We start from the raw sequence: 12,584 nt of genomic DNA, 5'->3' as shown, positions 1-12,584 counted from the left end.
TTTGTTGGTTTGGGTCTTACCGATCGTGCGAGATCCCTTCTCATGGTGCTCTGGGAGAGCAGCTGGAGCTTGATCTCTGCCTCCCACTTCCTGCAGTTCTGTACATACTCGTGGCTGCCCAGGCTGTGCTTACTATGGAGAGGACACAGGACCATAGGACCAAAGGTCAATATGATATCATGGTCATTAAACACCAATCGGAAGAAAACATCATCAGGGACTACCTTGGTCCAAAAAGAAACGCTCATGTTCTTTTGCCTTTTCAATACGTTTTTAAATGTTTCCTGTTGCCTGCCCAAATGAACAACACCGGCAATAATATCCTTATGCTCAAAGAATTGTGAGGCACGGGCCCAGTTCCATTTTAGCCTTTAGGCCCTAGCCACCTCTCCTTTTGATATTTATAGATCTCAAAAAATGGAATGATGTCAGCAAAATGATGGCGGATCCACCTAGACATCCTATAGGCTATGGTGGGACTTCCAGCATCTTGTTTAAACTTAGCCAGTGGCTAAGCACAATGGTGTTCAATGGTGGTGACCTAGACCAAATGGAACTAGGCCATGGTCACTGACTTATCGGTACAGGCCAGTGGTGTATACGAGGACATTAAACCAAAGTTTAACATAGAACTGGGGCTGTGAAGGTCATAGAGTTTTGGATGACAATAATTGCCCCCAAAAAACAAAATGTATCTCCTCCACTCCTGACTGTATGTGCTGCCATGGAAATATCATTCTATTTTTAGGTGTGCTGCTGCATTGTAGGGGGCGTTGCATAGATCAGTGGTTCCCAAACTGTGGGGCGCGCCCTCTAGGGGAAGGGGTTGGCGGAGGGGGGGGGGGGGGGTGAGTGGCCCTCATGTCTTCAGTCAGCTGCTTGTTCCATCAACAAAAACGGTTACGGTTATTTCATTTTCTTGACCCATAACCGTCAGTTACACGGTTATACGGTAATTGTGCCAGCCCTATTTAGAACTAAACACTTAACACCCACTTAAAAGATAAAGAGTTCCCATGAATCTAAAGAGTGAGAGGGGGACCCGAATTGAGATGCTATGCTTAGCGGGGGCCGGGAGCAATGGAAACATCGGCTGAGTCTAATTCCAGCACCTTCTGAGGGCTTGCCAAGACCAGACAAGGCTGGGAGAGTATAGATAAACACACACACACACACACACACACAGAGGGGAATTTGTAGCTAGACACAAGGCGAAAAATATGTGTGCACGTATAAGTAGACACACAATGTGCCTAAGAAATCTTTAAAAGGGGAGACCTGCTATTGCTCAACCCCTCCGTTGTTTATTAGTAAAAGCATCCCCTGCAAAATGGTCAAAAGGAAACATTTTCCTAACACAATTAAAAGACAAATAGCTCCCTGCTTGTGGAATGTTGGCAGTGATCTCGATATCCTCCTTTTATCTCAATCCTCTCTCTCTGCCAGGGGACATTGAGGCAGGATTGTGGGAAACGCAGGGGTCAGTGAGGTTTCTGAGTATGTACAGGACTCACTTTTGCAGCACCTCCTCCTGGCCGCAGACCTTGAGGACGTAGCTGCTGATGTCCACCTGGTTGAGGTCGTCATGAACCCAACATAGGGCCTGCATGATGAGGAGTTCCACAGGAGAACTCACTATGGGGTAGGACGTGGTGGGTGGGAGAGAGCGAGAGGAGAGCGAGAAGAGAGAAGGGCGAGAGAGAGAAAAAGGGGGGAGAGAGGAAGGGTGGTTAAAGAATAATTGCATACACAGTCCTGTAAAGTGTATCCTTCCTTTTTGCCTTCTTTGAAGTAATCACTGATTAGACATGATGGGTGAGCGCCAGCCCTCCACCACAGGGCTTTCAACGGTCCACTCATTTGTAATCAGTGAACACAAGAAAGGAAGAATGCACATGTAAAGAATTTGAACAGGGCCATAGGCTGCATCTCACACTACTAAGGGGCATCAGGTATAAAGCAAGGTGGCCTTTGTCCATGTCTAGTCACAGGTAGGAGGGGAGCAGATTTTAATTAAAGGAGGGGTTTAGATCTAGTGATCCACGCAATAAGTAAGGATTCCAAGTCCAAGAGGCTCAATGGAATTATGTCCGAAACGATCACTCATGTAAAAACAGTCAATAATTGGCCCGACAGAAGTTTCATTTAAAAAAATACCGTGGAGGGCCTCTCGGATGGATTATACTCATACTTAACCTGGTCCCAGACCTGTATGTGCCGTCTTGCAAACTCCTATAGTCATGATAATGACCGTATAGGAGTTGGCAAGACATCATAAACAGATCTAGGACCAGGCTAATTCATATTTGTTTACCAAATTCATTTCATATTCCCTTATTCAATAAAAACAGTTAACCTAATCCAGATCTCAAGATGCTACAGTACTCTGTTATTGGAAAAGACTCATGTCAGCATGTCTCCTTCTAGAAAATGTGTGTGTGTGTGTGAGAGAGAGAGAAACCTGACACACAACAGATCTGCCACTTCTGGGGGGGTTACTGCCTTCTCCGTTTGATGCCAACACACACACACACACACACACACACACACACACACACACACACACGAGAAAGATCACCCCAGGACCCCAGGCTCTCCAGCAATAACAACCCCACACCCTACTGAGGAATGGACCGGATTAAGGCACCAATACTAGAGGGATTCAGAGCGTGTTCTGATTGGTCACGCCTCGGTAGTGGGTGGGTGCTGTGAGGTGGCTTTCTAGGGATCCTTGGGAGGCTAAAATCGTCAACGACCGAAGAGGGGGGCCTTTTGGTAGCCAGTTCCCAGATCTGCTGGTGCTGCCTTGGCTCCTGGTCATGGGAGGAGGCAAGACAGCACAAACAGATCTGGGACCAGGCAGGCATTTTGGAGGGTGTGTGTTGGAAAAAAAGACATCTTGTGTGTCTCTACAAACTCACACATTGTGCTGGAATGTTTGAGACTTGCGAGGTCACACACGCACACCAACATGGGTGTTGGGGGATTGGTCTGGTCTAAAGCAGGATTGGTGTCTATGATTACAGTACTAGTCTAGCAACACAGCAGGATGCTAGGGAAAAGGAGAACATAACAAGTGAGAGAAATAACATACCAGAAGATGAGAGAGTATGATGGCCAGTGCATTTCATAGAACTGCAGCAGAGTTAAAAAGAGATGGTTTGATTAAGGTGCCATCCAACACGCTCAAATCCACAAGACATCCACCTCAGCCAGTTCCCAGGGTTTCCCCCTCTCCCCACGCCAGGGTATCACTAACCTAAATCTTGCTGTTGGAGATTCTAGCCTAAGGAAGAAGTCATTTTCTCCCCGGTAACAGAAGCCAGCTCGGCTCTGATTGGCTGTTAAATACAGTAAGAGTGTCAGAGGAGAGCAGAGAAGCTGCAACAGTAGTAGTTGGGGAAAGAGTCATCTGGGAATGGGTTTTTTCCCCCGGTTGACTTTTCCACACGTCACATTTAGTGAGCTGGTAAAACGCTGGTGGAAGTGGAAGAAAGGGGCCCGGCCTACCTGACGACAAAGAGAGGAACGCCATAGATTAGAGAAGCAAGAGAGAGGGAAAGAAAACAACTTTCAGCCTGCTCTCCTTCCCTCCGCACACCTCTCTCTTCCTAGAATAGAGAACCGAAGGCCATTGTTCCTGTGTGCCGATATATATGACCTTGGCTTTTCCATTGTGGCCAATCAGGGGAATCTAAACACAACAAAGTGGGTCAGCACAATTGGGTAGGAAACCAGGAAGTGAACTGAGGAGCAGGCGGTGTAGCCAGCGAATCAGGCCTGGCTGTACAGTACAGGGGAAGGAAGAGGAAGTGGGACCAGTTAGTGAGGTACAGAGAGAGACTGGGTCAGCAGGACTGGGCATGCACGCACTCTCGGACACACACAACACGAAATAGCAAACGATACCAGTTTGTTTGGCACAGAGGGTTAAAAAAAAGGCAATTAGGACAGATGAAACACAGACATCATGTGAGGAAAGGGAGAGACACCATTTATGGCTTCACAGCTAGAGTCCTCAGTGGGGACAGACAGCGCCTAAGCTCATAACACAGTCAGTATTATCCACACACAAAAGGTTGGTGTTGATACGCTGCCAGGGCCCAGGGAGTCCAGGACAGACTCCATCAGAGAACTTGGTCACAGTGTGCGGGCCAAGAGAGATCAGTGACTGGCTTTGGAGGGGTTGCCTCGGGGGCAGAGCTACAAACCAGGGGTCAGCCAATGACAACGCACCCCCAGAGAGCGAACCAAAAGCCCTTTGGATGAATGAGAAGATAATATAGAGAGTAACTACTGCAGGACAGGGCTATAGAGAAGGTAGGGACAGGGGTATACAGAGAAGGCCTTTTGAGCGACACAGGGACAAGGGTATAGAGAGAAGGCCTTTTGGGCGACACAGGGACAGGGGTATACAGAGAAGGCCTTTTGGGCGACACAGGGACAGGGGTATACAGAGAAGGCCTTTTGGGCGACACAGGGACAGGGGTATACAGAGAAGGCCTTTTGGGCGACACAGGGACAGGGGTATACAGAGAAGGCCTTTTGGGCGACACAGGGACATACAGAGAAGGCCTTTTGGGCGACACAGGGACATACAGAGAAGGCCTTTTGGGCGACACAGGGACAGGGACATACAGAGAAGGCCTTTTGGGCGACACAGGGACAGGGGTATACAGAGAAGGCCTTTTGGGCGACACAGGGACAGGGGTATACAGAGAAGGCCTTTTGGGCGACACAGGGACAGGGGTATACAGAGAAGGCCTTTTGGGCGACACAGGGACAGGGGTATACAGAGAAGGCCTTTTGGGCGACACAGGGACATACAGAGAAGGCCTTTTGGGCGACACAGGGACAGGGACATACAGAGAAGGCCTTTTGGGCGACACAGGGACAGGGGTATACAGAGAAGGCCTTTTGGGCGACACAGGGACAGGGGTATAGAGAAGGCCTTTGGGGCAGGGGCACAACCTTTATGTGAGGAGAGGGAATGTGGCATATTACCACAACAACAAAACATATTTTAAAAAATGATAATAATACACTGGCTGTTCCGAATGCTGCTTCCTCCTTCAGACCTCTCATCCAGTGTTCTTATCTTCTATCTGAAGCTAAGTCTTAAAAAGGGAAATGCCTCAGATACAAATAGAAAAGTAAAATAAATTGGAGTTGGGCTATTGAAACCTGGAAGAGCTCCATTAAAAAAAAAAAAAATAGAGGCTAATTGATGTCATTGCATATAGTAATAACCTACTTTTATGGGTATAAAAAGGTGTCTTACCACGAAGCCTGCACACTCAGGGTCGCGGACCACTGAGCACCTATGTTTGGGTCAGGGTTGCAAAGAAACTTTCCTAAAATTACCAGGTTTTCCAGAAATCCCATTTGGAGGATTCCGTTTCCCCTCCTGATTCCCGGGAACTCTCCTATCGGGATTTCTGAAAAACCTGGGAATTTTGAGAACGTTTATGGGATTTAGCAATGCTAGTAGGTGCATTGTGTTATTGTCCTTACCATCGCAGGTGAAGGTGACAGGCTCCTGGGACTCGGAGATCTCGATGGACACCTTGACGCTGCAGCCATTGTCCCCACCCCCGTCCCTCTGAGGGATGACTGCACTCAGCACGTACCCCGGGTTGGTGTGGAGGTCATCATGGGCGAACTTTGACCTCAGGCTGAAAAAAATAAAAAAGCCAGTATGTCATGTTTACCGTTCATAAACTTCATATCCTTAATTCTCCTATTTGTATTTCCTTAAATTAGCTAAATCTAGAAGTTATACATCCATAAATTAGTAGATAATCCATTAATGATTCATTATCCTACTTAACTTCCCATAAAAAAATAAAACATGTATTATCACATACACTAGATAGGTGCAGTGAAATGTGTTGTTTTACAGGGTCAGACAGACATATGCCGCCCCTGGAGCAGATTAAAGTTAAGTGCCTTGCTTAAGGACACATCAGCAGATTTTCACCATGTTGGCTCAGGTATTCGAACCAGGGACCTTTCGGTTACTGGCCCAACGCGCAAACCACTAGGCTACCTGCCGCGCTTTTACTGCCCTGTACTTCCTTATGGGATCCAAAGAACTTCAAAAACGCTTCTGCTTTGCTGATATTTGTTGCACATCTGTGTTTATCGAATAGTGTGTGTAGTGTAATGCAGGTGTTCTCATCATGTCAGAGTGATTCCCAGAGCACATCACTGCACCCTGAAAGGACTGGAGTGAGGCTGCATACCGAATCATACAAACATTACAGCACACACACACACGGTGGCTTACGTTTCTACGTCTTCACAGAAGGCTACAACTTCTAGGTTCTGGGCTTCCTTCTCCTCCAGGGCGGTGTACAGTACTCTCCCAGGTCTCTTATCGTGCTGCGAGACAACATGGCGGACAAAACAGTAAACAACCAGAAAAACAGTGCATGGGCCAAAACACACATTTCAACCTCCATTGAGATAGTGTATAGGTTTACTGGTGTTCATTTCATATGGAATTAAATTGGTGTTCGGGTAGTCATGCATGTATTGTAAACAGATTGAAACACAAAAACTTGCACTAAAGACAGGAAATACAAATGAGCACCAACACTAAATTGGACCAATCCAGGAATACATTTACAAATGATACAAACTGACTGAGGCTCTATTCATTTAGTTTTGTGCATTTTTCCCAAAGTAACGGAGGTGTTTAGGAGTGGTGTATGCTGACGGCTCAAATAATGACACATTTTGATATATGAACGCATTGAATCCCATCGAGTGAATAAACATCAAGTCAGGAAGGGCAGAGACTGGGGCAAAAAGCTACACACACTAAAAGGACCACCCTAGGAATTGAGTTCTGGGATTCCTGGATGTAGTGTGAAAGCTGCCGGGAACAGGCAGGAAGTACGCCACATAATTTTACAAACTAGCCGTCTGACTGGTCAAGGCTAAGAATGCACAGGAAAGGAAACGTAACAGGAAATTACCAGTGAAAGTCCCGCCTCCTCTTCCTGGTCTGTCTTCCTGCTATGAGTTGGCACAACCGCACAAGAGGTGTGTTGGAATTTAGTGACATCACGATGCACACAGAGGATCGCTGGAATTTAGTGACATCACGATGCACACAGAGGATCGCTGGAATTTAGTGACATCACGATGCATGAAAGAGAAAGACTGATTCTGCTCAGAGGGAATTGGGGAGGGTTACAAAAATGCCTGGTACGCAGAGTCCCTTTCGTGTGTTGTTCCATGTGTGTTACATTTTAAACCAAAAACACAAATGTGTGATTTCTAGGACACTGACTAAAAGTTGCATCAGAGCACAGCTTTGCACTGAACAACATTCCACTATCAAAGTAATTGCACCTGGAGAGCCAATCACACTCTCCGTAGCCGATGGAAGACCTTTAAACAAGTTAACATTCAGAAGACCACAGGGCCAGACGAATTACCAAAGACGCATACTCCGAGCTGGCAACATTTTCAACCCATCCTCACCCCAGTCTGTAATACCTACATGTTTCAAGAAGACCACCATAGTCCCTGTGCCCAAGAACGCTAAGGTAACCTGTTTAAAATGACTATCGCCCCAGAGCACTCACATCTGGGTTGTTCGCCAATGGTGGAAGGGGGGCCATCCCCCAGAGTGAAAAAGTTTGGGAACCCCTGCGCTAGAGAACGTTGCCAGGTGGTGCTCAAACATAAGCACCAACACTTGATTAAACAGTGCGTAAACTATTGTAGAGGATTCATTGCATGAAGAAAAATCTGTTTTTTTTTGTCCTATAGCCTATTTTAGTTTCCCTTACAATAAAAATGTAGTCCTAAAGCCTATTTTAGTTTCCTTTACAATAAAAACTCTAATGTAATCCATTTTATCAACTTTATATGTAGATTGGATTAGTAATAGAGTTAATAGGAAAAGTCCAGTTACAGCTCCGTTTGACAAAGTAAAAATTAAAATGATGATAATAAATAATAAAACCAGCCAGGTGCACAGGTGAAATGAATTGCCTAAACAAAAGCACCAGCGTATGAACAATCGTAAAGGAGGAATTACATAAAAATATATTTGTGGAAATATATTCATGACAAGATATAAAAGCAATTTGTTGATCGTATCGTAAACTATTGTGGCCTTACACGCGTGCCTTTTCACATGAATCAATCTAGTCTTCTCTTTATGCTTTGGGTCCACAGTCAGCACACATTTTCGGGGCTTTGTGTGAGCAAGCCCCACAAACAAAATTGATTGAATGTCACAGTTTATGGGCCTTGTTTTGTGTGCACCTGCCGCACGCGTAGCATGGTCTCTCTGAAGAGGTTGCGTGGCATGGTCTCTCTGAAGAGGTTGCGTGGCATGGTCTCTCTGAAGAGGTTGCGTGGCATGGTCTCTCTGAAGAGGTTGCGTGGCATGGTCTCTCTGAAGAGGTTGCGTGGCATGGTCTCTCTGAAGAGGTTGCGTGGCATGGTCTCTGGGGAAAAAGGTCCACCCCATACCTATCATACCAAAATTACTCCACATTCCACGGACATACAAGATTGCAATAAATGCATTGAGTTCATCCATAAAACATGTCTCATGTACAGTTTCCTTTTCTGTGCGCATGAGCAACAGTACAATCTGATATGCTGCAACATCTGCATGTCAAACACGTCACTCCTTTCTACCCAAACCGTGCCATCCCTCCCAGACTCCCGTCTCGCCGTGCCGTGCCGTCCCTCCCAGACTCCCGTCTCGCCGTGCCGTGCCGTCCCTCCCAGACTCCCGTCTCGCCGTGCCGCCCCTCCCAGACTCCCGTCTCGCCGTGCCGCCCCTCCCAGACTCCCGTCTCGCCGTGCCGCCCCTCCCAGACTCCCGTCTCGCCGTGCCGCCCCTCCCAGACTCCCGTCTCGCCGTGCCGCCCCTCCCAGACTCCCGTCTCGCCGTGCCGCCCCTCCCAGACTCCCGTCTCGCCGTGCCGTCCCTCCCAGACTCCCGTCTCGCCGTGCCGTGTCGTCCCTCCCAGACTCCCGGCTCGCCGTAGCAGTTGGGATCACCGTCTGTTGGCTCGGTTGTTTTTCTGCGGCGAGACTCAGGCATCGGAGGCAGAGGCTCGAAGTAAACATCAGAATCAGATTACTTTTCATCGGCAACGTCGATTTCAAGCTCAATAGCCAATCCGCCATCCAACTCATCTAAATTCTGCAGCATTTGCAATGCTGTCAGTGTATCGATTTGTTTGGTTGGGCTTGCTATTGTATGGTTGTACTCAGCGTCTATAAATGGTATATAATTTCCTGAGTCAAATCAATCTTTCATAATAAAATAAGACCGCCCACAACTCTTCATCATTCTAAATTCAATCATCCTCTTCACCCTCATAATTCAGATCAAATTCAAATCACCCTCTTCATCATTCAGTTCATTGAAGTCACATGCACCATTATCAGTTTGTCAGGTTTCTATCGCGCATTCATTCATCGATGACAGAATAGCATATTTTAAATTGTATGTTTATTATGTTACTAGTTTTTGCTTTTATGTTACTAGTAGCCAGAGCAATGCTGCCGCGCGAGTGGTCATGTTCTGAATGCATGGACAGCACGGATATTCCTGGAAAAACTGACACTTGGAAATAGAGCTGCACCTCTTCAATTGAGAGAGTTATATGACAAAGATAAAGTCAGAGAACCAGCAGAACATGCTCTTTCTGATACTATATAGAAATCCTAACGTTTTACCTGCATGTGACTCTGAAGGAGGATTTGATAAAGTGATGCTCCTTTCCCTGCATCTGTAAATGACATCTCTTCATGTACAAACTGATAGGCCTAATAGTCACTCAGATGATTGTACATTTAAATCTTGTCTATAGGGTAACTCTTATGTGTGAAATGATTTTAGGCATAGTTTCGATGGGCCTGACCGGCATTGTTTATTTCCCGCTGATCAACTTGGATCGAGTCAAGGATGAGTGTTGCATTATTCTAAAGGCCTACTGCAACACACAGCATGTTTTCGTTTCCCTTACAATACATTCGATTAGTAATAGCGTTACAGTAAATAACGGTCCTGTAAGAGCTTCTTTTTACAAAAGAAAAACATAAGAGAATGGCATCAACCCGCAAGGCACACGGTCAAATTATTAACATGAGCGCCAATGCAGATAAAGAGGCATAACAAACATTACACTATTGTTGTTCTAAATTAAATCAACATCTTATGGCCCATTCCATCCATGTCATTCATTCAGTGGGCTGGTATCATTGGTGCATTCAGACCCCTTGACTTTTCCCACATTGTTATGTTACAGCCTTATTCTAAAATTGATTAAATCGTTAGGGTTAGGGTATCCCTATCCAACCTGACAAAGCTTGAGAGGCTCTGCAGAGAATGTGAGAAACTCCCCAAATACAGGTGTGCCAAGCTTGTATCATCATAACCAAGAAGACTCAAGGATGTAATCGCTGCCAAAGGTGCTTCAACAAAGTACTGAGTAAAGGGTCTGAATACTTACGTAAATGTGATATTTCCGGTTTCTAAAAACCTGTTTTTGCTTTGTCATTATGGGGTAGTGTGTGTAGATTGATAAGGGATTATTTTGTTTTAAATCCATTTTAGAATAAGGCTGTAACGTAACAAAATGTGGAAAAAGTCAAGGGGTCTGAATAATTTCAGAATGCACTGTATATTGTTTTTTAAAATCATTTATTGTTTTTATTTCGTGTCCCAATACCTGGGTGTATGTAGTAATGAATGAAACAAACTGATTAAGAACATTTGAGGTAAACAAAAAAAGAGAAACCTGTAATGGTTTTATCGGAGCCCCTGGCGAGACTGGTTAAGATGGTGCCCGACAGAGGCATAGTTGAGATGGTGCTACCACACACACACACACACACACACGCACACACGCACACACACGCTGCTGCTACTGTATATTATCTATCCTGTTGCCTAGTAACTTTACCCCTACCTATATGTACAGTACATCGCTACCACAATTACCTCATACCCCTGCACACCGACTTGGTACTGGTACTTCCTGTATATAGTCATGTTATTTTCTACTCCCTACATTCTACTCGCTGTTGTCTACAAAGAATGTGAAATAACATTTGATTCTACACTTCCATGTTAAGAGATCTATGCAAAATCTAAACACACACACTTAATGGCCAGCAAGGTAATGTCAGGTTTGTTTATAGAGGAAATCCCATCTTTCCAGTTCTTTATAATAACAGGATGTCATGGCTGTCTATCTGTAATTGATTAAATGAGCAGTACAATGGTAATGCTGTATTGCAACATAAGAGTCTTGTTCGTCATTCAGCGGGTGAGAACACAGCAGATTGAGCATTATTTTATGAGCTACTTTGCTCAGCAGTTCTTAACTTCAAACTGGACTTGTCCAATAAGAAAATGCTTATTTTAGTTTTCCGTTGAAAAGCATTTTTTTTTTAAGTGTCTGTTGCGGAGAACTTTTACAGAGACAAAAAATTTTTGACCTCAAAATAGTATTAAAGTGAAACATATTTACAAAGCAGTGTGCTAGTAGCGTCGATTTGGCTGAGACCCCAATCTCTCGTTCTCACCAAGCACCTTGTACATCCCATCTAGCCAGGCAAGCAAGGAGTGAGGGATTAGCAGTGTTTGTGTTTTTATACACAATCCATTCATTGAAAACAAACACGCAAAGATAATCCAATGAGGCAGGATGAGCGGTGTGTTCACTCACACCCCCCCACAGGACAGACACCGGGGTGTACAGTTAGACAGGCCTGTCTTTGTTTTCTCTGTTTCATTGTCTGACAGGGGTGGGTGGGTGGGTGAGAGAGTGAGAGAGTGTGAGAGAGGACGGGTAAGGCCCATGTGACTCACAGATCATTCATCTGATGTGGTTTGCTTTAGTCCACCCTACTGTTCTGAGTCAGGTCCGGTCTGCTGTACAGCTCCTCCGTCTTAGGTCAGTCTTAAGATAGTACAGTAAACCACTCCATTGTCCCAGGCTTGTCCAGTTCTGCTGCCTGTAGCAGTCCTAGAATGGTACCTACTTCACTAGCCCAGGTTATTAGTGGTTTAGTAATACTGTAGACTTCCACTGGCAGGAGTCTATGCTACTTTCTTCAACCTCTTCACTTTTCTTAGTTGGCCCTGGTTAACTATGTCAAGAGAACCAGCTGACCAAATTAAGTTTGACTTCTTCTTTCAAATCAGGAAGTTAATGATTTCTCTCTAGTTTAACTTCTACTGTGGCATTATAGAAATCTCATTTTTCAACAAAGGTTGCAGTTGTTGTCTAGCTAGGACTTCACCAGCTGATTCAGAGGATGCCATTGGTGTTTCCCTCTCAACCACAATTTTTACCCACAATGCACTTCCTGTTTGTTGAAAGTAAAACCGGGTGAGAGGTGAAGACAGTTCACTTGTATCCATCGTCACTCTGTAGGCCCATCGATACACCACCACACAGGGCGTATGGAAGAGAACAGTATGCAGAAGGAGAATTATACTTTGGTCATAACTGCGCCGCCATTTCCTGGTTTCTAAAATTCGAATAGTTCGCCTAATTTCAGTTTATATGTCACAAAATAAGCCAGTATAG

The 12,584-nt window shown here is 45.3% G+C and overlaps 1 protein-coding gene across 1 annotated transcript in view; it reads right to left on the bottom strand.

Moving 5' to 3' along the window:
- The window catches only part of LOC115192791 (phosphatidylinositol 4-phosphate 3-kinase C2 domain-containing subunit alpha), a 69,505-nt gene that overhangs the window by 39,912 nt on the left and 17,009 nt on the right, over positions 1 to 12,584 (bottom strand). The window contains exons 3-6 of the mRNA XM_029751648.1: positions 6,290 to 6,384; positions 5,515 to 5,675; positions 1,515 to 1,635; positions 21 to 132 (exon numbers count right to left, since the gene is read on the bottom strand). Coding sequence (XP_029607508.1) covers positions 21 to 132; positions 1,515 to 1,635; positions 5,515 to 5,675; positions 6,290 to 6,384 — 489 coding nt within the window. The remainder of the gene's footprint in view (positions 1 to 20; positions 133 to 1,514; positions 1,636 to 5,514; positions 5,676 to 6,289; positions 6,385 to 12,584) is intronic.

This window comes from Salmo trutta, chromosome 4 (genome assembly GCF_901001165.1).
Source record: "Salmo trutta chromosome 4, fSalTru1.1, whole genome shotgun sequence".
Classification (NCBI taxonomy): domain Eukaryota; kingdom Metazoa; phylum Chordata; class Actinopteri; order Salmoniformes; family Salmonidae; genus Salmo; species Salmo trutta.
This window is presented reverse-complemented; position numbering and strand designations above follow the sequence as displayed.